The sequence below is a fragment of the Equus asinus genome, chromosome X, assembly GCF_041296235.1.
Source record: "Equus asinus isolate D_3611 breed Donkey chromosome X, EquAss-T2T_v2, whole genome shotgun sequence".
NCBI lineage: Eukaryota > Metazoa > Chordata > Mammalia > Perissodactyla > Equidae > Equus > Equus asinus.
In genome coordinates this window covers 35,334,920-35,361,274 of record NC_091820.1, presented here as the reverse complement: position 1 = coordinate 35,361,274, position 26,355 = coordinate 35,334,920, and the positions used below count along the sequence as shown (strand labels likewise).

The window sequence follows — 26,355 nt, the reverse complement described above, 5'->3', positions numbered from 1 at the left end:
CATTAGACGTTCTAATGAATTAGTTCCACTAACCATATGAGCTTATAGCCTCTTAAACAGGCCCCAAGGATTTGGCCAATAAAGAAAGCTAAGTGGGCCTCTTGCAGAAACTGAACAGCTAGTTACTAACTTAGGTAGAAGATGCCATAAGACTGAGTCTAATATGAACTCTCCATGCAACCTCTTTATGCTTCTCTCTACCCTTCATGATGAGAATTAACATTTATTAGGCACTTTCTGTGTCAGTTATGCTAAGCACTTTACTATGTCATTTAATCTTCACAAGCTTCTGAGGTAAGTGTCATTACCATCTCCCTTCTAAGCTCCTTGACTGTCTTGAAAACTGCTTTCTCTCAGTGCCCAGCTTTATTCCCGGATGTAGTTGATACCAAATAAATCTGTTGAATAAATTGATGAGTTCACAGATACAGTAGGGCTCAAGAGGTTAGGTAACTTGTTAAATAGCTTGTAAGGAGTTGAGCTCGTATTGGAACCCAGATCTTGGCTCCAAAGCACACACTTTTAACCAGTAGTCTGTGACATCCACTATCTCCTTCTGCTGTCAGGGCCTCTGTTATCTCTACTCTGTATGGCCTATGTCCAGCATAAAGTTTTTCCTGTATTATATATGTTAAGACTCTTGTCTGTAAGTAATAGAAAACCAATTTGAACAAGCTTAAGCAAAAAGGAATTTATTATAAAGATGGCAGTGTCTCACAAAACCCAAGGATCATACAGTTGGGCCTTAGGAACACATAAATCAGGTGCTTGAATGCAGTCAGGATTTTTCATCTCTCCTCCTCCACCTTAATCCCAGATTCTCTGGGAAGGTACATAAAGGATGGGTCCTGATACAATCAGGAGGATAAGGTAGAGAAGGTGGTAGAAAAGGGGTGCTGTGGAGACAATACAATAGATGTTCACCTAGCGTCTTCACCTTGACTGCCCCATAAACATATATGCCATTTCCCTCATATCTACGATTCCAAAAATGCCTGCACCTAATATAATCCATGGACAACTGCACGTCACATGCAACTACTGCATCCAGAAGCAATAGTATGGTATGGACATGCCCCTTCCTCATCTAGTTCAGTGACAATCTAAATGTGGCTCCTCTTGATCCTGCAACCTTTGATCAACTTAACTGCCACCACCAGATCTAACATGTAATAGTAGAGATAGATTAACCACAATCAAAACTCTCTTTTAGGAAAGGAGAGGGGCACACCATTATCAGCCACCAGGTCTGAGTATGCACCATTTCCACCTGGATAGGAATAAAGGAAATAAATTACAGGCATAGAAAAACTTATCGGAGTCAACGTATTGATGCACCCTCTTGCTTAACCAGTCTGTACTTGGGCCTAGGGCATGCTCTAGAAGAGCAGTGATTCTCAAACTTGAGAGTGCATTAAAATCACCTGGAGGGCTAGTGAGACCTGCAAAAACTCTTGACACAAGCAATCCATTTAAACACCAGTACTAAGAGACTTGACCTAACTTTAGCATGGTTTCTAGCTGCCTAAGGCTGAATCCCTGGGATGACCCAGTTCCCATCTGGAAAAGCTCAGGGCTGTCAAAAGAATTTATAGTTTGCTCTTGCCAACACCTGACATAGGCCCCTGACCTCCTTTCTTAAAGCATTTATTAAAAAGCTCTTACAATTGTGAATTCTTCCCCTGTCACTTTGTATATATATCTCCTACAACTCTGGAGTGTCTCTCAAAGACCATTCCTTTGAATTGTAATCATCAGGAAGGCTAGGGCCTCTGTCTCCTTGTATCTGTGGGAGGATAGACTCCTGTCTTCGATAATTGCCAGCTAGCAGACACAGCTGCCTGATTGCATTTACACTGACCAACCCTTTGTAGTTTTTCACTTCCCTGACTTTACTGAGCCCCTGCTTGCTCCTCTACCTTTCCTCATTCTCCCTTTAAAACGCCCAGTTACCTCTGCAAAAATGGAAATGGAGCTCTGCTCTTTCCCCTACCAACAGTAGTTACTGAGTAAAATCTGTTTTCACTGCTTTAACTAATGTCAGACTTTGTTTATCTTTAATTTAAACCACGGATTGCTGGCTCCACCCCCAGAGTTTCTGATTCTGGAAGTCTGGAGTGAGGCCCAAGAATTTACACTTTTAACAGTTCATTGGTGATGCTGATGTGCTGGTCCAGGGACCATACTTTGAGAATCACTGTTCTGGCTCTTGGGCCCTATTCACCAGATATGATTTTCTAGTGATACAACTTCGTAAAAACCTCATTTGACTGTCTGTTCATTTGAGGGGACTCAGAATGCTAACAAGTGTCAAGAATCTTGTCAAGTTATGCTCTTTGAATCTTCAGATCTGCTAAAGGGAATAACCTGGCTGATCTGGTTGCAGCTTCTATTTCTTAACATTCTACCTAAGGACTTGGCTCATTCTCCCCAGCATTCTGCTCAAGGTCTCCAATTCAGAGCTGGGATAGCAAATAATAGGCTGAGTTCAAGGCTGTGAAGCCTCTCTTTTCTGATCTGCTCTGGGAATGTTAAACTTGCCCCTTCTTCCTTGCATTTCAGTTGAATGCATTTACAGAGGGAGAAATCATCACATTTGTGGGAGTTGGAGAACAAGGAATACTATGGAGGCTTATACAGATAACCTTATTCCAACTGCCGAGATGCCAGTTTCCTAATCAGTGAAACATTTGAAGTGAGATAGAGTTCTATTGCTATAAGTCAGCAAAGCCCATGAATATCTGACCCTCGGCAATTGCAGATCTCTTAATACAGGCAGAAGGGCTGCTCTGTTTTGAGTCTCAAAAGCAATAAGCAACAGCTTCACTGTCAAATAACACAGAATGCCAACTTCCCATTAACTGATGTGGGAGATCTCCAATCTCTGCCAGTTCCATATTTTAGGGTCTATAATTTGCCACACTCCATTTCTGGTACCAGTTCTTGAATTAATATTTTTTTGCTCATAAGTAGTTTCTAACCTGACTCTGTCTTAAGCAAAAATAGTAATAATGATATGGGGGTGCCTCAGAGAAACTAATGATCATGCCTCAGGAATGATCTAGAACCTGGGACTTAAACACAATGAAGACTCCTTATCTCTCATATCTCTCATCTTTTGCTGTAACTTTGTAAATGGGGGGAGGGTCAGTTCCTAGAAAAGGAGGGCTGAGCAGACAATCCAATAGGTGTCTATTATACTAGAAAACCTCTGTTCTTTCCATCCTTCATCCCTTCAAGCCCCTGCTCTCTCCTTTCACTGCTTGTTTTCAAAAGAGTTACCTATGTGCACTGCTTCACCATCTACTTACTCTTTGCCAATCTGGCTTGTTCTACCTCCACTAGTCTTTCAAGATAAATTCCTTTATGGAGTTTGAAGCTTTTTCAGCTTTTGCATCCTAAAAGACTGTTCTCAGACTTCATTCATGTTGACTACTCTTGGGTTCTGTACTTTAGCATTCTAACTCTGCCTGCCATTATCTCCCACCTTCCATTAAGTTCCAAGCCAGATCTGGCTACTACTTACTGTTAAGAACAGATCTTGTTTTCTGCCCTCCCCCTGCTGAAAGAGTGGGCCCTAAAAGCCAGTCAGAAGACGGGTACTAAATCAGAATCAACTGAGAAGCATGCTGAAAATAGATTTTTCAAAAGATTTTGATTCTGTATGTCTGGAATTGGAGCCCTTGCGGTTATTTTGTGAGAGCTCCCTGACAGACTGATTCACAATGAGGTTTCCAAACAAAGTCCTAACTATAGGCACAGTGAGTACCAGAAAGGTACAACTAGTAGTTTAATTTGTGTTGGTGCTTATCTCCCTGACCAAACAGATCTTGAAGACAAGGGATACTCAATTTCACTTTGTCTCTTCACTGCCTTGGGCAAATAAATAAGTTTTACTATTCATAAATTGGAGCCAGGAACTCTTCCTCAAAAAAAGTACAGTAGCTAGAAGTTAAATGGATTGCTACAGCAATGTTGGTGGTTATTATTTTTACTTTTCATATGTGTCCTTTCTCATTCATTAAAAACTACGCACATTATCTTTTCCCCTGAAAGGAAAATTCTCACTTCTGGAGAATTTTAGCATACTTTAGCCGAATTAAATTAATCCATGTTACTTCCTTTCCCATGATGCATCAGTCCTTCCACCCAAGCTGCTTATCCTGGGAAAGGCGGTAAATAGCCTGAAGCAACTCAGTGGATGCAAGGAGGTGGAGTGCAAATCCTAAACACATATCATCATGCCCCGCCATTTGTGTCCCTGTGAGCGCAAGGGCTGACAGGAGTGGTAATCTTGTTCCAAGAACGTATCCCGAGGCCGTAGTGAAGACTACAACTCCCAGGATGCCCCTCCGCCGCGCCCCCCCCAACCCCCCAGTTAGAAAGCGTGTACCATAGAGAAGACGAGGCAACATGGCTCCCGGAGGTGGGGGGGAGAGGTTTTACCTCTTTTGAAGTGGTGAAGAGCAGCCAGAGAGGAGAAGAAACAGAAGTGACTAGATCTCGTCATCGTTTTTATCCTCCCAGCTTCTCCAGAGTGCAGTCGGCCTCACCTCCCCTCTCCACAAAAATCCAAGCTGTGGTCTCCTCCCCGCCCAGCCCTTATTCCCTCGCTCGCTCACCCCTCCCCTCGGGAATCGTTTTCCCGCCCCCTCGCCCCCCGCGGAGTGCGCACGCGCCCGCCCCCAGCTTCGCGCCCAGATCGCCGCCTATCCTGCTCGCGCAGCCGCCGTCTCGTCTGCCCACCGACGAAGCATGGGCGTCCAGGGCTTCCAAGAGTTCCTTGAGAAGCGCTGTCCCGGGGCCGTGGTACCCGTGGACCTCCTCAAACTCGCGCGCACGGTCTCGCGCCAGCAGCAGCAGCACCAGCATCGCCAGCTGCCACCTACGGTAGCCCTAGCGCCTGGGGCTCCACGCGCCGCCAGGGGCTCCGCTCCTCTGCAACCGCCGCTCCCGCCCGCTGCCTTGGGTGCCTACTCCGGGGGCGCGGGGCCGACTCGGCACCATCACCCCGGTCACCACTTCCACCACCACGGCCAGGCGCACCCCGGGCTGCACCCGCCGCCGCCACCCCCTCCGCTGCCCGGGGCCCGGGTGCTGGTGGACGCGGGCTCGGCGCTGCCGCGGCTTTATGGCGGCTACCAGACGGATTGGGTGTGTGGCGGCCAATGGAACGCCATGCTGGGCTACTTGTCAGCGCTGTGCCAGGCTTGTGCCTATCCCGGCGGCGACGGCCTGGAGCTGGTGGTCATGTTCCCCGGGGGCCTGGGCAAGGACCGGCTGGCCGAGTGGGGCCGTCGGTGCCAGGCCGAGCGGCAGACAGCGCAACTGATCGTGGGACACGTGGGCAACAAGGGCACCCCTCCTCCACGGGCCTGGTTCCTGCCACCGGCCTGCCTGAGCCACTGCGTGAGGCTAGCACTCATCCGCTTCCGGGTCAAGGTGAGGGAGGGGCCGGATCTTAAATAATAAGCCCCACACCTATTCCCTCCGAACTAAACACCTAACCACCCACCCACTTACCTGCCTCCCATCTACCCACTCACCGCCCGATCAGCTAACCCACTTGCCTAACTACCCTCGATCATTTTATCCATCTACCTACGCCTTCATACCACCCTTACGGATTTGTTCTCCAACATAACCACGTCTCTACCCATGTCATCCTGATAACTCCCTTTACCTTCACTTATCCAGTTAGCCTATCCCTAAGTTTTAGCAGAATTTCTTTTGTAGCCACATTTTCTTCCTGCTGTCGTCTGCCTCAAGCTGAAATGCCTTTTTCCACTTTTTTCCAGTTGGCATCTCTCTTCTATGTGTCTCTTTCCAACCTTGCAGCAAACGTGCTTCTACCTCCTCCTGCCTTAGCCTACACAAACAAACCAAAAAACCCACTGATTCAGTCACTGTTCAACATGTATTAACCTACTGAGAGTAAGGGGTTTAAAAGACGTGAGACAGGGTTCCTACCCTTGGAAAATCAAATATATACACATTTATTTAATGGTATAAAATGTGTATGTGATTATGCTTTATGGTGCAGATTATAAGTACAGTGCCTTTTGTGCGTGTGTGTTGGGGGGATATCTGTGGGCTAAAATGGTCAAGGGAGGCTTCCTTGAAGAAGTTGGACCTCACTTGGGTCTTCAAGGATGGGTTGGATTTGAGTGAATTACGGGTTTGGGAAGAGGCTGCTTTAAGTGGGAGAAAGAAAATCGCAGAAGCAAAAAGGAATATCAAGTGTGTAAAGCCCGATGGGCAATTAAGTCCAGTCTCTGTGTGTAGTTGGTCACTCCATATGGGGCCTGGGAAACAGCTTGGCAGAATCCCCAGTTCTTGGCACCACTGCTATTGCTCTGTTGCTTTCCCATACTCTTAGGTTTCAACTCCTACGTGTAGGGAATAGCAAGGCTTGAGAAGTAAAGGACGTGGGCAGGAAGAAGAAAAAGAAAAGTAGTACAGGGTTGGGTAGGACGAAACCTCAAACCTATTTCCCAACCAAGGCTCTTGGGGATGTGCTCACAGTTAGAAGACAGGACAGGGAATTGTGGAAATCATAAACTAAAGAAATGGTGCTGGATGGAGTAATGAGGAGGAAAACGTCAGCTGAGAGACTGAAAGACCAGCATAGAAAAGCTTGCAGTGGTCGTAGAGCTTGTGGCTAGAGTCCAGTCATGCTAGACTCCTTGTGCCCCGTATCAAATCTGTTCTTAGGCTGGGTAGATTATAGCTGTTTTTAATCCAATCATGAGCTAAGTTAAACATAGAAAGTAGGAAAAAAATGTATAACAGACACTTGTTTGCTTGCTTTCCTGACTGAACATTTTTCAGTAGATTCTTTATTCACAGCCATTCTTTCCACTTTGTTTTCACTGCTACCACTCAAGCTTTAAGGACTTTTTACTTCATTGTCATTATTAACCTGGTTGCTGGCAACAGTGGCTAACATTGATGGATGCTTACTATGTGCCAGGTGCTAATCTATGTGCTTTAACAACAAAAAATCTCATTTGATCCTCACAATAACCTGTGAAGCAGTATTATCCCTGCTTTCCAAATGAGGAAACTGAGGCACAGGAGGTTTAGAAACTTACTCAAAGTCACCCAGCAATAAATAGCAGAGCTGGGATTCTAGGATTCGTGCCCAGGCAGTCTGGCTCCAAAGCTCATGCTCTTAACAACGGTGCTCTAAAATGAGTCTTTCTAAAGTGCCGGTGTGATTAGATCATTCCCACACTCCGACTAAAATCTTCCCTGGCTCCTGGTTAATACAAGTCTGGATCATTCGTTTATATTATCCGTGTCTTGAGTGCTTGCTCTGGGTTAGGTACTATGCTGGTTGCTGAGGATTCAGAGGTAAATGAGGGGATCTGTGCCGTCAAGGAGGTCAGGGTTTTAGTAAAAGAGACAGACTGAAAACAAAGTTGCAGATACTGTGAGTTAATTGCAAATGATGAAAAATGTGGCCCCTATAGGGAGCATGGCTAATTCTAGGTGAGGGTGTGAAAGTTGGGGGAGGCTTCCCAGGTTGGTGCTGAGCCTTAAAGAGAGCTGGGATGGATAGTTCTGATAGTGGACATTTGTGTGGAAACCTAAAATGGCTTGCTGTGAGCTCTGAATAGATTTTGATTGGCGGTTGGCAGGACCTCTGAACACCGAGTATGGGTTTTTGGTTTCTAAAATTTTTTATTCATGCACCCCATTAGTCAAAATTTTTGAGAAGCAACCCTAATGTGGCCTCCTGAAATTCTTCATCACACATGGTCTCGTTTTTAAAATCCCAGCAGATCATCAAAAAATAAGATGGATTGGATAGATGGATCAATATGTGATAAAGCAGGGGTAGTAAAACCGGTAAAATCTCGGTGGTTGGTATTCCACGTTAACTGTAAAATTATTTCAACCATATGTTTGAAGTTTTTCATAATAAAATTTTGGGGAAAAAATTTTCAGAAGTCCTCGTCAGTCCTGAGAACCACTGTTTGGGTAATATATCAGTCATTCCCTGTGCTAGATTATAAACAAACTCTTGTCATATTCTCCATAATGTCGTATATATTTTAGGTGCAGGATATTTGTTTTTTCCTGAATGAATAGGTCAGTGATCCCAAGAAAATGGATTGTAGGAATGACTTTTTTAAAGTGTGTAGTGTGGCTTTTAATATATGTGGTGGATTTAAGACTGGCTCCAAAAGTGCATATGTAAAGTATCTGTAGACGTTATCAATGAGTGCAGCTCTTTCTCCTATTTAGTGATTTTTGTCGTTGTTGGAGTGATGGAGAACTTCCTGGTTTATAGCACAGACTTGAAAGATATTGGTTAACAACAGATTGTGGTTTGCCTTTTCAGAGGAGTGGTCCACTATTTTGAAGATAGCACTTTTTCGCTTGGATGATCTGCATGCCTGTTATTTCTTTTGACTGAAATGCTAGTGCTTCAAAACAAAACCCACTACTGTATTTCTCTTCCCCTTAGTTTTGTTCTTCAGAGTAGGCCACAAGATATGCCTTTGTTCCCAATCTCATTTTCATTTGTGATAGAGAAAATAGAGGTGGAGGGATTAAATAAAAGATAAATTACTGATTTTTTCTGTTTAGCTTTAGACAACTTAGGACTTCCTATGAAAAGATTCAGTGTATATTATTGGGATGAATTATGTCATTTGGTTGGATTCATGTGTATGTTCTGCACACCTTTGCAAGTGGTAATCGCTAGTAGCAGAAAAAATTAAACCCACAAACTGTTAGCCTGATCTCTTCCTAAAGGTCTCAGAAGTAGAGCAATCTAAAGCAGTTTTATTATTTTTTTTAGTGATTGGCACCTGAGCTAACAACTGTTGCCAATCATCTTTTCTTTTTTTTCCTTCTCCCGAAAGACCCCAGTACATAGTTGTATATTCTAGTTGTGGGTCCTTCTAGTTGTGGCACCTGGGATCCAAGCTGGCGAAACCTTGGGCTGCTGAAGTGGAGCGCGGGAACTTAACCACTCGGCCAAGGGGCCGGCCCCTAAAGCAGCTTTAGAATGTAGTTTGGGAGATGATGTGGGGTGGTTAAGGGGATGAATGCTTTGTTTTAATGATTAATATATATTAGAAAAAAAAGATAATCAACACATCAAACCCACCATTTCAGAGCTATAATTCTTTAGAATGGGGCCAATTAAAGAAAAGTGAATTGATTTAAAGAAAACTATCATAATAGTGCAGTACTTGGATGTGGCAGAAATCATGTTGTTGGTACATGAATGACCAAAGTTTAAGAAGTCTGACCAAGAGCACATGTCGTTTTATGCTTTTGTTCTCTAGAATAAAGTATAACAATGGCTGTCATGGCCTCCTGATTATTTACTTATCCTCAGTCGTAGACACATTGAGAAAAGTCAGTGACTCTTCTAGTTTCTCTAGTGGAAGGAAAAATGATCCTAATAGTAATTATTACTATTTCTTGAGCACCAAGTTGTATATAAAGTGTTTTTTAAATATCTCATTTAATCCTCACAAGCTTGCAAGAATGCACAGTATTCTTCCCACTTAACAGTTGAATAACTGAGGTGCAAAGAGGTGAAATGATTTTTCTTTGGTCTGGACACTAGTAAGTGGTGGATAAAAAATCTTGTTCTGGGTCTGTTTTGCTCAAAGTCTCTTTCCACAATTCTACCAACACTGTTTCCTTCTTTTTGTACATTCTTGTGTAAGATTGTATACTTTTATTGGCCAGATAATATGGGTGGATGCATAAAGAAAAGCAATAAGTAGATTTATTGAGCACTTAGTTTATATCATCATTGCTAAATATATAATACTTCCAGAACAAGGCAAATGTGTAAGCTAAGTGCCAAGTGAGTGAGTCATGTAGTGATGTTATAGGAATTCAAAAATAGCAGTCTTTATTTTCTGCATTTTCAGTCTCTCCCTCTCTGGTTTCTTTCACTTACAGCATAAACAATCTTTAAAAAACAAAAACTTCCTGAGGCCAGCCGGGTGGTGCAGCAGTAAAGTTTGCACGTTCCTCTTCGGCGGCCTGGGGTTTGCCAGTTTGAATCCCGGGTGAAGACCTACACACGTCTTGTCAAGCTATGCTGTGGCAGGCATCCCGCATATAAAGTAGAGGAAGATGGGCACGGATGTTAGCTCTGGGCCAATCTTCCTCAGGAAAAAGAGGATTGGCGGCAGATGTTAGCTCAGGGCTAATCTTCCTCAAAACAAACAAACAAACAAAAACTTCCCCTTTACTTTGTAATTCCCTTAAGCTATTATCCTTATCCCCATTCCTCTCTTTTATCTATTCTTGAAAAAACAAGATTGTATTGATTCCCATTCCCTAGCCTATTGCCACTTGATGCCTGATGTCACCATTTTGAAGCTGCCACATCCATTTCTGTTCTTACCCTTTCTTGGTCTTCTTTGAGATAATTGACACTATTGAACCATCCTTTCTTTGAATTTCCTTCCTTGGATTCCATAATGCTGCTCTCTGATTCTCCTTATAAATCTCTAGTTTTTTCTCCTTCTGTCCTAAGTTATTCCTCCTCTGCCTGCTTCCTTAAGCATTGGTGCTCTCAAGACTTCTGTCCTAGTCATATTTTTCTACATTCATTTCCTGAGCAATCTCATCCGTTATTATGGCTTTAAATATTAACTATATTCTGATGATTCCTGTAGCTCTTTCTCTACCCCCGGCCTCTCTCATGAGCTTTCGACACATCTTTTCAGCTCTCTACTACTCGATGTCTTGTATGTCGCTTAAACTAAAAAATATCCAGGATAGAACTAATTATTTTTCCTCCAAACTTGTTCTACTTCTGATGTTCTCTTTTTCTGCGAATTTTGTCTTTCATCCATTTCAAGCCAGAAACTGTGGAGTCTTCAGTTCTTCACTCTCCTGTCCCTTCCCATATCCACTGGATCACCGAATCCTGTCACTCTACCTCAAAAATGTCTCCTGAGTGCAGCCACTTCTACCCCCATTGGCTTAGTTCAGGCCACCATCATTTCTTATCTGAACCATGAAAATAGCCTCAACTTGTTCCTTTACCACTCTCTGAACTATAGTCCGTCTTCCACATTGCTGTCAGAGATACCATCTTGAAAACCAAAGCTGACTTTGTTATGTGTCCGAAGATCCCCACTGCCTACTTTTTGCCTGCCCTACTGAGTCCAGACTTCTCCTCATGTGGACAGTGCCTTTCACAATCTGATCCCAAACTCTCTAGCCTTACTTCTTGCTTACCTCTGCCACCCTTGTTCCAACCCTTGGAATGGCCAAACCATTCTGAACTTTTTTAGTTTTCTAGACATACCATATCCTCTCACATAGTGCTTTTTTTCTGTTACTCTCACCTTATTGTAGCAAATTCCTACTTACTCTTGCTCAAAAGTTATGACTATGAAGTCTTTCCCAGCCAAGGTGAAGAACACCTTCTCTTGTGCTACCAGAGTGCTCTTTTCTTACCTCTCATACTTTTTCTCTCTCATAATATTTTCATATCATATTATAATTTTTCCCCATGCTGTACATTATATCCCCAGAACTTATTTATCTTATAACTGGAAGTTTATATATAATTCTCTTTTAATTGAGTTCCAAGAGGGCACAAGTTTGCTCTAGGGCTTGACACATTATATACAATAATGGTTGTTGAAAAAGAGAGAGATTGGTTGAGTGATTGACTGACTGTAGAGGGCTTTAAAGGTCAGATAAGGAAGAACTTAGAACCAGTTGTTTATAATGTTGTATAAATTCCATGTAAATCAACTCAGATTCCTAGTGGAATGGCCAAACTCCTGTTAAGTAAAAGTAAGTTTTGTAGCAGCTTAGCAGTGCATTTATATAATAAATTTCCCCTTGGTGGTGGTAATAATAGCTACCACATGGGCTGGGTACCTTCCATAGATTCATTACATCATTTAATCCTCACAACCACCCTTCAGGATATGTATTAATCTCCATTTTTTATAGCTAAAATAAAAACAGGTTCAACGTAGTCACTGGCCCAAGGTTGCACTGGTAGAACATGGTTGGGCCAAGATATGAACCTAAGTATATTTGACACCAAAATCCTTCATGTTTAATGTATCTCAAAACAGTATAGTTGCATTTTTTTATAGTTGCATTTTAATAACTTTTTCCAGATCACTTTTTTCTTGTATTTAGTTTGTGTAGAATAATGGCTAAGACCACAGACCTTGGAGCCAGACTGCCTGGGTTTAAATCCTCTCCTACCTATTAGTTATATAAACTTGGGTAAGCTAACCTCTCTGTGCCTGAATTTCCTCATCTGGAAGATAAGGATAGTAATATTACCTACATCATAGACTTTGTTGTAAGTGTTAAGTGATTTAATATAAGTAAAGTGTTTAGAACATTATGTGGTACAAAGTAAATGCCATATAATGCCAGCTGCTATTACTTTGACTAGAATATCTTGTGTACCAAGTAGGTTTGACATTGATCATTTCACTCTCATGCTTTAAGCTTAGCATGGCATGACGTGCAGGGTCCTTCATGATCTGCTTACCATTCCCTGGCCTCATTTCACCCTATTTTACTTATCAGGACAGTGAATGGTTTTCAGTTCAATTAATATTTTTTGATGCCTATTCTGTGCTACCAGAATCCTGTGCTAACTACTATGAACATGGAATTCATTCATTCAACAAATATTTATTAGGCTCCTACTGTGCACCAGGCACAGTTCGAGCTTGTGAGGATACAGCAGTGAACAAAACAGATTTCTGACCTCATAAAGTTTATGTTCTAGTGGTGAGGACAGATAATAAACAAGATAAAAAGACAAAATATCTAGTATTTTTGGTGGGATAGTAAGTGCTGTGGAGAAAAATGAAGTAGGGAAATGAGATGAGGGAGTGTTGAGGTCAGGGGGGTACTCTACCCCTCTAGGAGCTCATAGTCTAGTAAGGGAGACAAGTAAGAAAATATTAACAGTATGAGTCCCAGGGATCATTTCTCTGGCCCTGGTCATAGGCCTAAGGACCTAGTCATTGGAGATGGCAGAACCAGGATTTGCATACCAGGCACCAAAACCCTTGCCCTTTCGTCTATACCACATAGGAAATTATGAAGAGTATAGCATGGATGGCAAGCTGGCACCCCATAGGCCCACACATTTTTTTTTAAGAATTTCATTGATTTTTACTGGTTAGTAGTGTTCATCAGAATCTGAAGTCAGATAATGAATTTGGACTGAACATTAAAGCATCATCCAGTTGAATGATGCTTTCTATCATTTCTATCATTAAACTCGTATTATATGAACACATTTATTTTTTAACAAATATGAATTTGTCACCAACATTTTAAAAATTGTGAAATATTATAAAACAGTCTGACTTTGCAGCCACTCTTGAAATATCAGATCCTCTGGCAACACTGGTTGCCCCCTTTTGCTGAGTCACATGGTCTTCATTTATTGGAGTCTCTACCACTCCATAGTGTCTCCCTGACACAGTGACCAAGTGCCACTTGCCTTACATGATAGCCATCTTCTAAAATGGCTCCCAATGATTCCCGCCTCCTTCTGTTCACACTGTAAATAAGAGATTAAATAAATCTCCCCTCACCCCCTGTGTGTGGGCTGGACCTAGTGACTTGCTTCTAATGAACAGACTACAACATAAGTGATGAGATGTCACTTCCAAGATTAGGTTATAAAAAACTGCGACTTCCATCTTGTTTGCGCTCTCTCTCTCTGGCTCTTCTTGCTTGATCGCTCTGATAAAGCAAGCTGCCATGTTGTGAGCTGCCCTATGGAGACGCCCACATGAAAAGGAACCTGAGGGTGACCTCTGACCAACAGCCAGTGAGGAACTGAGACCCTCAGTCCAACACTGAGGAACTGAATCCTGCCAACAGCCATGTGAGTGAGCTTGGAAGCGGATCCTGCCCCAGTCGAGCCTTGAGATGACTACAGCCCCGGCTGACACCTTGATTGCAGCCTGTGAGAGACCCTGAGCCAGAGGACCCAGTTAAGCCACACGCACAGATACTATGAGATAATAAATGTTTTTTTAAGCTGCTAAATTTTGGGGGTAATTTGTTACACAGAAACAGATAACTAAAACACCATTGATTGTTGTGCTTGTACTTTTTGATGGTAGTTTTGCTGAATATGAAATATTTATTGTACCTATATCTATGAAAAGTGAAAAAAAATATCTATACAAGAAGGTCACATATTGAAAGGGAAATCAGAGTCTATTTCTTGGTGGAAGTGATGAGTATTCCTCTATATCTAAATAAAATGTATCTTCTGAAAGAGTACAATTTAAGACATTGTTTTAAAATAAACGGTTGTAAGAAATATGACCAGTATACAAAAATGATGAGTGCTGAAACAAAAACTTTAAAAAGGGCTTGGAATTTCAATAGACTGTGTTTTGAATACAGACAGAATAAGTGATACTTCCATGAAATGCAATTATGTATTAAATGGAAAAATGTCAGAACTTGAAAGCCTTTTGTAGGTACTACAGACGGTCCCGAGTCACAGTGGTTTGACGTATGATTTTTTGACTTTATGATGGTGTGAAAGCAATACACATTCAGTAGAAACCGTACTTCGAATTTTGAATTTTGATCTTTTCCTGGCTAGCAGTATGCAATACAATCCTCTCTTGTGATGTTGGGCAGCAGCAGTGAGCTGCAGCTCCCGGTCAGCCCGCGATCACGAGGGTAAACAACTGATAGGCTTACAACGACTCTAACCATACAACCATCCTGTCTTTCACTTTCGGTATTCAATAAATTATGTGAGATCTTCAACACTTTGTTATAAAATAGGTTTTGTGCTAGATGATTTTGCCCAACTGTAGGCTAATGTAAGTGTTCTGAGCATGTTTAAGGTAGGCTATGCTAAACTATGATGTTCAGTCAATTAGATGTATTAAATGCATTTTCAACTTATGATATTTTCAACTTAATGATGGGTTTTTGGGACATAACCGATAGTCGAGGAAGATCTGTAACTTAAGAAAAGAGTGTTAAGTGCAGCAGGCATTACGTCATAAGCATTTGCAAAGGTAGGAAATACTATTGCTCAGGGTGTTAAAGATTGGTGGCTGAACATTTTTAGGACAAATTGGGTCAAAAAGTTAAATTGCTTGTGAAGTTTTAGACTGCAGCTGGTTACAACAGATATAGACACTATCCATATAACTGTACACTGAGCTATGTGTCTAGCCAGTAGTTCTCCAAGTATGGTCCCTGACCAACATTGTACTACCTGGAAACTTGTTAGAAATGCAAATTTTCAGGCCCTAGCCTGAGATCTACTGAATCAGGAACTGGAGCTGGGGCTTGTCAGTCTGTTTTAACAAGCCCTCCAGCTGATTCTATTACACCCTAAAGTTTGAGAACCACTGCACCTGGATATAATTCGTGTGTTAAGAGTTTTGATGCAGTTTCACTCTTTTGGACTTGGAGCCTGTGACAGGTACATCCAGAAATACCTAGATTTTTTGTGTTGAGGAAAGTCTTGAAATTTTTCCTATAGACTGGTCAAAATTGGTGACTATTACTACAGATGGTGCGTCTGCAATAGTGTTCCTGTTGGACTTAGGAAACTTCAGTTTGAAGCAGAAACACTTTACAGGACTTAAAGCTGTTCATTGTATCACTCTTAGGATTCACTTTTTGTGCAAAAGTTCAAAATGCATCATGTCAGGAGCTGGTAATTAACATTGTGGTTTGCGCCAAACAGTTGAATACTTTGCTTGGTGAATTAGATGTATGTTATGGAAGTCTGCCCTATTGTATGGAAAATTGATTGTCCTAGTTGGGGCATGGTACTGAAGATACTGAAAAAAATGGCTTATTTGGCATCCAAAAGGCATTCAGTGCACCAGCAAAGTGAAATAAAATATTTGACCTGTTTGGTTGATATTAAAACTCATCTAGACACTTTGAATAAAAGCAGAGTTGTTCAGAAATACCTTCACAAATGTATGGTTGTATTTGCTTGTTCCTAGCAAAATTAAGCCTCTGGGAAACTCATTTGGCAGGTGATAAACTGGCTGGCTTTGCTTTGCTGAAATTGGTTTCCAAGAAATGAAAGTGATGCCTGAATTACATTCCCAAAATTGTGGAGTTGTCTATCGAATTCCAGAAAAGGTTCTCTGACATTATATTTTATGAAAATGAACTAATATTGTTGAGTTAGCCTTTCTCAACTAATGTTCATGGTGTGAAAGAAGAGCTACAATGGTGATATTGAATTACTCTGCTGTGGTACTGAAAATGAAGCACGATGTCATTGAAATACGAGAATTCTACAAATATCTTGGAAATAATTACCCTAAATATAAAAAACACTGCAAAATATCTATCTGTTTGGAAATGCCTACATTTCTAAACAGCTGTTTTCCATTATCAAATAAGGTAAAATTAATCATTTCCAGTAAAAGGATCCAAGGCTAAATTCTTTGCTGCACGTTGTAACACAAAATATAAGACCTAACATTGACCTCTTGGTGCATAAGAAAGGCATCAGACCTCTTGCTCCAAGTTAAAGGAGAATAAATCACACACACACACACAAATGTAATGATTAAATTTTTCTGGTTTTTAACTTATTTTTAAATTGAATTTGAAATGTAAACTCCAATATTTTGCGTGTTTATATCATTAACACCAACAGCATAGTTTAGTGAAAAAAATTACATTTCTGGAAGTTGATTTTCTTAGCCCCCTTCATTCGTTTATGTTAGCTGCCCAATCCCTGGTTCTAGGACTCTCAAAAATTTCTCGCCTCCATTGCCCTTTCTGCAGTTCCTGTCTTCCTGAGGTAACCCGAAGGCTCTCTTTGGCTCTTGTTCTCTCTTATTCCTAAGGATGCCTCTCACCAGACCTTCTCATTTTCCGATGGCGAAGATTTGCTCTGGGCAGAACCAGTGCCTATTCTGCCATCTACTTCTCTCAAATGATTTCTGAGCACCTGCGGAGAGCAGTGCGTGCCATAGGCTTCCTCTCTGCAGAATAAACGGACTGTGATTTATTTCGTAACCACTTTTTTAGAGCCTGTGTGCCAGGTATTTTATAAAAATAATTTTTAAGTTTTATACTCCGGTAGGACTTAGCAAAATCTCCATTTTATAAATGAAGAAGCTGAGTGACTTGCCCCATCTTGAATTTGAGTATAGGCCCACCGGATGCTGAAGTTCTGCTGTATCCCCTGACTACAAAAGTTATTCTCAAAGTAGAGGCTCCAGTCCTCAAATGAGCCACAACAGATTTTTCCTTTCATTCTTACATGTGACAAGGTGTTTCACCTACATAAATGGGCTGGGCTCCTGGGAGCCTAAGAGCAATTAAGGGTACTAAAATTGGGTATTCACAGTAAAATTAGCACCTCAGCAGCTTTTACTGAACGCTGGTTCAATATTCTACTACCTCCAGCTTGACTGCGGTGTCTAATGGCAAAGACTCTATCATACATGTGTATGTAGAGACTTGAAATTCCTACAGTTGGGAGGGAAGGCCACTTTGTCAATATTGCCTTTAATTGGCTGTGGTTTTCAATTGCTGCCCAGTGCCTATCATGAAATACTGATCACTGGAATGTCAGCTCCTTGAGGACAGGAATTTTGGGTTCTTGTTCACTGCTGTATCCTCACACCTAGATTAGTGCCTGGCATATTGGTTGAAATATTGAAAGTCAAGGTGGTTCATTTGTTCCCTTCTCTGTGTGTGTTCTGGTCACTGGATATCCAGCAGTGAATAAAACAGACCAAGAAATCCTGGCCTTCTTGGAGTTTGCCTTCTAGTGATAAATACCTCTAGTTGTTTTTAATACCAGATTTTCTTCAATAAAATATTCCTGAAAGAGCCAAAGTATAAAAATAGATAAAAGGGAGAATATGAGCTCAGATTGAAAAGAAAGTAGGAGCACCTGTCCTGTCTGGTTATCTGGTCCAATTCTGCATCTACCCAAATCCTGGTTTGGGAAGCACAATTTGAAAGCCATTGCTTTAGACTACTTGTGAGTGGAAATGAGACATTAAAACTCAGAGAGCTCTTTTTCCCTGAGTTCCATAAAAGGTATTGCTTCCTCTAGAAAGCATTAGCCCACTGACTGGTTAGGTGCCTTTCCTGTGTTCCAATGGCCCCCTGTGCTTATAAATTCTCACATGTATTTTAAGTGTCTCATTCTGTGCTGTCTGCATCCTGGCACTTAGTAGGCCCTCAATTCACGTTCATTGGACTGAACAGTGAGCCAACAATTAAAAGCTATAGACCGTTGTTCAGAATCTCAACTCTTACTTTCTTTAAACCTCAAATGTGCTTCTTTTCTGATTAGTTGTTAAGTATGTTGTCATTTAATCTCGCCTAAATCATTTTAGTCTCCTGGGAAATTGCAAGGTTAAAAACTAAACTAGACCGGGGCTGACCCAGTGGCATAGTGGTTAAGTTTGCACAGTGCGCTTCGGTGGACCAGGTTTTCACCTCTTCGGATCCTGGGCTCAGACCTAGCACTGCTCATCAAGCCATGCTGAGGTGGCATCCCACATAGCAGCGCCAGGACCTCCAACTGGAATATACAACTATGTACTGGGGGGCTTTGGGGAAAAGAAGAAGAAGAAGAAGAAAAAAAAAGATTGGCAACAGATTCAGGTGCCAATCTTAAAAAAAAAAAACCTAAACTGGACCAGCTTGGGCCAGGAATTGGAAATCATTTTGCTTACAGGTGGTAGCGGTCATCATAAATGTAGAAATGGAGCTAAGGTGCTCAGCTATTCTGAGGGGCATTGTGGGTGGAAGGCATTTTCCTTGCCTTAGTCAGGATTTAATTGCCTTCAGTCACTCTAGATTGTGTTTTTCTAGGAATAAATTGCCTTGTTGTGTGATCTGACTAGAGAGTACTGTTTTTTTAAACTTGCCTCATTATGACAATCACCTGGGATTCTTGGAAGCACCCTAAATGTCCACTGTTGGATGAGTGGATAAAGAAAATGTGGTGTATGTGAACAATGGAATATTATTCAGTCTTAAAAAAAAGAAGGAAATCCTGCTATTTGGGACAACGTGGGTGAAACTGGAGGACATTATGCTAAGTGAAATAAGCCAGGCACAAAAGGACAAATACTTCATGATACCACTTGTATGAGGAATCTAAAATTGTCAAACTCACAGAAGCAGAGGGGCTGGTGGGAGCGGAAAACGGGGAGGTGTTAGTCAAAGGGTACAAAGTTTTGGTTATACAAGATGAATAAGTCTTAGAGATCTACTGCACAGCATAGTGCCTATAGTTAACAATACTGTATTATATACTTAAAAATTTGCCAAGAAAATAGATCTTATGTTAAGTGTTCTTATGACAAGAAATAATAATAAAGAGGGCAAGATCTTATGTTAAGTGTTCTTATCACAAGAAATAATAATAAAGAGGGCAGGAGGAAACTTTTGGAGGTGATGGATATGTTTATGGCATAGCCTATGGTGATGATACTTATCTCTAAACTCATCAAGTTGTATACGTTAATTACATATAGCTTTTCAAATGTCAATCATACCTCAATAATGTGGTTTAAAAAAGTAGATTCCCAGCCTAGCCCTAGACCTACTGAATCAGACTCTTCAGGGGAGAGGCCTGGAATAGCAATTACCTCCAGGGAATGGGGAGTAAAAGGACTGTTACTTTTCACTGTACACCCTTCTCAATTGTTTGATTTTTTTTTTTTTACCCAGAGTATGTTCTGCTTTTATTCAGTTGTAATTTATCTTTTGAATAAGTATTGCAATTCATGGTATAAAAATTCAAAAGGTTCAAAAGGATATATGGTAAAAAAAGGAAAAAAATTCTTTCCACCCCTGTCCTTAGCCACTAGGTTCTCCTCCCTGTAGGTGACCACTAGTATCAGTCTGTTGTGTATTCTTCCAGAGATACGATGCATATAAAAGCAAATATATATAACTATACATGTAAACACATTATTTATATACATATTATACACACACAAAAATGCACCTTTTTAAAAACAAATGGTAGTATACTATGCATAATGTTCTGTACTTTGTTTTTATCATTTAATACATCATGCTGATTTTTCCTCATGAGTACATAGAGTTTTGTCCTCATTTCTATGGTTCCACCCTATTCCATTGTATGCAGATGTAATAATTTATATTACCAGTCCCTTATTGATGGGCAATTAATTAGGTTGTTTCCAATTTTCAGCTATTACAAATAATGCTGCAGTGAATATTTTGTGTAATTGCAATGCCATTGCTTACACTTAAGCACTTGCAGTGTCGCTCCAATTGCTTTACATATCTAAAAGATAAATCTCTAGACGGAAAATTGCTGCATCAAAAGGTATGTACATTTATAATTTTGAAAGATCTTGCTAAATTACTCTCCCTAGAGATTGTACTATTTACACCCCTACCTTCAATATTTGCCGGTGCCTGTTTCCCACACCAATACAATATTTGCTAATCTTATAGGTGAAATATCATGTTTCAGTGTTGTTTTAATTTTCTCTTTTCTTATCACAAATGAGTTTGATCTTTTTTTATATGCTTAAGATCCATTTATGCTTTCTTTTTTTGTGAAATGTTCTCTTGGGTTGTTAGATTTTCTTTTGCTTCTCTGTTAGAGAAATTAGCCTTCTGCACTATAAGTTGCAATTTTTTTTGCAGTTTGTCATTTGTCTTTCAGTTTACTTACGTTGGCTTTTCCCAAGCAGAAATGTTTGATTTTCATGTAGTCAAAAGGATTGATCTTTCTCTTTACTGTTACTGGAGTTTTTCTTAAACTTTCCCCACTCTCAGACTATAAAAATAATTCCCCCAGGGTGTCTTCTGTCATTTTTATGATTATCCCAATTAAAGTGTGAGGTATGGATCGATCTTATTTTTCTCAAGTAAATGTCTAGTTATCCCAACACCATTTGATGAATAATCTATATTACTTTAATATAGATTATGGTATATAATCTATTTGTATTATAGGTATGGTTCTTTTCAACAAATAAATGGCATTTAAATAAAGGGAAGGGCAACTGCTATAAATTTAGATACTTGGGAGCTATATCAACAAAATGTAGCGTGTGGACTCTATTTGGATCCTGATTTGAACAAAGTAAATATCAAAAGACATTTTTGAGGTGATAGTGGAAAATAGAATAGGGACTGGATATTAGGAAACTTGTTAATTTTGTTGGGTGAAATAGTAGTATTGTACTTGTTATTTTTAAAGTCTTTATCTGTTACAGATAAATAATAAAGTATTTATAGGTGATTTGATATGTGGAATTTGCTTTAAAGTATGCCAGAAATGACCTACAATCATATGAAAAGATGATCAACATCACTAATTGTCAGAGAAATGCCACCCAAAACCGCAATGAGATACCACCTCACATCCATTAGGATGGCTACTATAAAAAAGAGAAAGAAAAAAAAATAAGTGTTGGTGAGGTTATAGAGAAATTGGAACACTTATGCACTGTTAGTGGAAATACGAAATGGCACAACCTCTATGGAAAACAATATGGAGGTTCCTTTAAAAATTAAAATTAGAACTGCCATATAATCCATCAGTTTCACTTCTGAGTATTTATCTAAAAGAACTGAAAGCAGAATCTCAAAGATGTTTGCACACCTATGTTCATAGCAGCACTATTCACAATGGCCAAGACGTAGAAGCAACTCAGATGTCCACTGACAGATGAATAGATAAAGAAAATGTGGTATATATACAATGGAATGTTGTTCAGTCTTAAAAAGGAAGGAAATCCTGTCATTTGCTACAACATAGATGAACCTTGAGGACATTATGTTAAGTGAAGTAAGCTAGTCACAAAAAGACAAATATTGTATGATTTCACTTATATGAGGTATCTAAAGCAGTCAAATTCATAGAAAGTAGAATGTGGTTACCAGGGGCTGGGGGGAGGGGGCAATCGGGAGTTGTTGTTTAATGAGTACAGAGTTTCACATTTGCAAAATGAAAAAGTTCTGGGCATCTGTTTCACAACAATGTGTGTATACTTGATCCTACTGACCTGTACACTTAAAAATGGTTATGATGGTAAATTTTATGTTATGTGTGTGTGTGTTTTTTTTATCACAGTAAAAAAAGTGTGTTAAAAAATGCAAGAAAAAAATGGGGGCAAGGTAGATGAAACAAGAATGACTTAACATTGATAGTAGTTGAAACTGAACATTTCCTGGACGTTTATTATGGACGTTTATTATGCTATTCTCTTTGCCTTTGTATGTTTAAGATTTTCCATAATAAAAAGTTTTAAAGCAAGAGTTAGAGAATATGAGCTTTGTGGACAGAGCTGAATTTGAATCCTAGCTCCACTTTTTAAAAATTGAGATATAATTTACATATCATAAAATTCACCACTTTAAAGTGTACAATTCAGTGGTATTTAGTCTATTCACAGAGTACAACTATCAACACTATCTAATTCCAGAACATTTTTTTTACCCCAAAAGGAAACCCAGTACTCGCTAGCAGTCATTCTCCATTCTGCATTTCCCCCAGTCCCTAGCAAACACTAATCTATTTTTCCATCTCTATGGATTTTCTTATTCTGGACAATTCATATAAAAGGAATCATACTTATATGTGGCCTTTTGTTTTGGCTTCTTTCACTTTATAATGCTTTCAAGGTTCATTCACGTTGTAGCATGAATCAGTACTTCATTTCTTTTTATGACTGAATAATATTCCCTTGTATGGATACACCACATTTTGTTTATCTGCTCGTTAGTTGATGGACATTTGGGTTGTTTACACTTTTGACTATTATGAATAATGCTGCTATGAACATTCATGTATAAGTTGTTGTGTGAACATATGTTTTCAATTATCTTGGATATATACCTAGGAGTGGAATTCCTGGATTATATAATAACTCTATGTTAACCATATGAAGACCTCCCAGACTGTTTTCCAAAGTGGCTGCACCATTTTACATTCCCACCAGCAATATATGGAGGATTCCAATTTCTCCACGTCCTTGCCGTTTGTTGTTTTACATTTTAAAAATTATAGCAATCCTAGTATGTGTTAACTGGTTTCTCATTGTAGTTTCTGGATTGGCATTTCTCTAATGACTAATGATATTGAACATCTTTTCATGTGCTTATTGGCCAGCTTCACTTTTTACCTATGTGACTTTGATCAAGTTCTCCATCCTCTGAGCTTCACTGTCCCCTCATCTATAAAAGGGAAATAATGCCTCATGATGTTATTGCAAGGTTAGTGGACGCGTGGTGAGCTTGGGACGGTGTCTGGTACATAGTAGGTACTCCTCAGTTGGTACCTAATATTACTTAGCTACTTGAGCTGTAAGTAACCTGCAATCCAGGCAGACTTTTCTCAGTGACTTTGGCGCATTTGTTATAGGAGTCAAATGCTGAGATGATGGTGCCCTTTCTTTCTCACAACTTCTGTAGGCCTTTCTTTGCTATTCTGTCAACTCCTGCTCTATGTCCTTCCTAGTGGTGGTTAGGACCATGGGGGATACACACAAGAGTAAAAAGGAATCTGTGGTTTAAAAACTGGAGATGATAGTATTGTCAAGTTAGTTCCGTAACTGTGTCAACTGTGTGACAGTTGAGTGACAGTTGACTCAGTGTAAAAGTTAAAAGGAGGGAAATAAAGAATTTATATCAGAGGCAGTAGGCCTATGGAAAGTATTTGGAACATTGGGAAAGAGAGGCAGTAAGGCATTCTAGGCAGGGAAACCAAAGAAACAGGAGTAATCTTGGAGAAGTGTAGTTAAGAAACTAGTCTGGTGGGAGTGAGGTGTTGGGGAATTGTGAGAGAGGTTTGTGAGATTCTTATTCTATTGTTTTCCATTACTTACCTCAGAATATGTAGTGAAAGAAGTTCTATACCTGGAATCATGAGACTTTTGTTCTAATCTTGGTTCTGCTGCAAATTAGCTAGGTAACCATGTCAAGTCGTTTATCCTTTCTGGGCTTCAGTTGCCTAAGCAGTAAAATGAGTAATTGGGTATACGTATATCAAATCACCATGATGTACAGTTTAAATATCTTACAATATGTCAATTTTATCTCAATAAAGCTGAATTTTTTTATAAAGATGGGTAATTGGATTAGTTCAGTGGTTCTTAATTGGGAATGTGCATCAGAACCTACTGGAAACTATTTTGGAATATAGGCATTTGGATCACCCTCAGGAAATTGTCTCAGCAGATCTAAGGTGAGGCACAGGTTTGTATATTTTGAAAATGCTCTTCAGGTGATTGCGATTTATATTCATAGTGTTATAAGAGCCACCAGATTAGTTAAAAAATCACTACTCCTTGGCTTTCTGGAGTTGGAGTCACTTGGATAGTGGCATAATCAGCTTCAGACCAGCTAAAGGTAATGCGTTGTAACAGAAAGAGCACGCACTTTGGTGTCAGTTTGACCCAGATTCCTGTTTCCCAGCTACGTGGCCCTGAGCATGGCACCTCACTTCTCTGAGCCTCAGTTTTCTCATGTGTGAAATGGGGCTTATAATGCCTACACGGTCAGGTTGTCATGATAAGAGAGAACGTGTCACACTTAGCACTGTGCCTGGTACAAGGTAGATGGATGCTCAAACAGTGACTTGTATGAGAGGTGCTGGAAGAAACTATCATCAGGAGACAGTATAAAACTGTACTCTTATCCTGACCCATCTGGAGTTAGTCATAACTCTAGGTGTAAATATGTTACAGTGCAAAGTAAGGATTTTTGGTTCCTTTGCCAGCATATCAAACAAATACAGACCTTGCTTTGCTATCTGCTTACCATTGTCCCTCCCCTTGTGTGACTTAATGTGCTATATGAATATCTACTGTGACTAGACTCACTTTCCATAGTCTAGCAAAAGCTTACTATATTGAAACTCCTGTCAGACTCCAGAAGACTACCATTTCTTTGTAATTTAGATGAAAAAATAGGTCAGTTGAGTTCAACAAAATTATAAAGGTCCACAGGCTCTAGAGCCAGAATCCAGGCTTTGCTCCTTCCAGCCATGTGACCTTAGGATAATAATGTGACATGGGGATAATAATAATAGTTATGGCCTCATAAGATTGTTTGGAATATTAAATGAGTTAATGCATGTAAAGTGCTTGAAACGTCACTTAGCACACAGTACACGTTCAGTATCTCTTAGCCATTATTATTCACATTGGTATGCTTCAGGTCTTATGTGGGAGCCGGGAGTACACAGATAAGTAAAGTCTCTGCAGTCAAGGAACTTAGTGTGGTGAAACCAGTATGCAGAGCATTCCAGTATGCTTTAAGTGCAGCGACAGAGGCATGCACAGGAAGGGCACTTAATGGTCTGTGTCTATTACGTGAAAAACAGTGCTCTCCAGGAAGAAGCCTGGTACAATGGAAGGTGTGCATTCTGGAGTCAGATCAGCCTGATTTGAACCCTGTCTACACTTACTCATTATACAACTTTGAGGGCAGCCAACATCTCGCAGCCTTAGTTTTCCCATTTCTAAAATGGGGTGAAGTTTCTGACCTCTACCTGTTGGAAGTGCCCTATTTGGGTGCCTTGTAGTCTCAGGTGCTCCTAAGAAAGAAAGCAAGGATTTTTTAAGAGTATGATGAACTTAGATTCAGATTCTAGCTATATGTTACTTAACCTTTCTGGGACTATTTCCACTTGTAAGTTTTTTCATCCATATCTACCTTGCCCATGACAATGAGATAATGTGTGTAAAGTATGCATGGCATATGGAAGGTGCTGAACAATAAATAATAGCTTTATTATCTTTCTAACAAAAATCTCATCTGTTATTGTTTAAAGTAAAAACTTAAGTAATATCTACTATGTTAATTTCAGTATTCTAATTTTGAAGAGCCTCAGGCCACAGATTCATGAAAAGTGTCAAAAAAGACTGAGGGGGCCGGCCCGGTGGCACAGCGGCTAAGTGCGCACGTTGCACTTCGGCAGCCCGGGGTTCACTGGTTCGGATCCTGGGTGCGGACATGGCACTGCTTGGCACACCATGCTGTGGTAGGCGTCCCACATATAAAGTAGAGGAAGATGGGCACGGATGTTAGCTCAGGGCCAGCCTTCCTCAACAAAAAGAGGAGGATTGGCAGCATATGTTAGCTCAGGGCTAATCTTCCTCAAAAAAACAAAAGACTGGGCATTTGAATGAACACATGGATATGCTGTCTGTATTTACAGGAATAACCAATTTCTAGGCTAGGAGAGGGTTTTTTGGGCTTTTTTGAAAAGTGTTCTGTTCAACCCCATATAATCTTTAAGTTCAAAATACTATAAAATTTAGTTACTAACCTTCCTGACTTCTAACCAAATATGGGTCAGCTTCTGTTGCCTGACATGTTCTTCTCTTCTTCTCC

The 26,355-nt window shown here is 40.3% G+C and overlaps 1 protein-coding gene and 1 long non-coding RNA gene across 4 annotated transcripts in view; one reads left to right on the top strand and one right to left on the bottom strand.

Moving 5' to 3' along the window:
* Nucleotides 1-4,585, bottom strand: part of LOC123282338 (uncharacterized) — a 38,705-nt gene extending 34,120 nt beyond the window's left edge. Inside the window, exon 1 of the long non-coding RNA XR_011499618.1 lies at nt 4,447-4,585. This is a non-coding gene — a long non-coding RNA (uncharacterized lncRNA). The remainder of the gene's footprint in view (nt 1-4,446) is intronic.
* A 20-nt stretch (nt 4,586-4,605) lies between these two features.
* FAM120C (family with sequence similarity 120 member C) overlaps nt 4,606-26,355 on the top strand; it is a 99,264-nt gene continuing 77,514 nt past the window's right edge. For 2 of the 3 annotated variants that reach the window (XM_070501996.1, XM_014835127.3), the window contains exon 1: nt 4,606-5,442. In XM_070501996.1, coding sequence (XP_070358097.1) covers nt 4,756-5,442 — 687 coding nt within the window. In that variant the 5' untranslated portion in view covers nt 4,606-4,755. Of the gene's footprint in view, nt 5,443-13,740; nt 26,352-26,355 lie in introns of those variants that run through there. The other variant, XM_014835128.3, reaches the window with a different exon arrangement.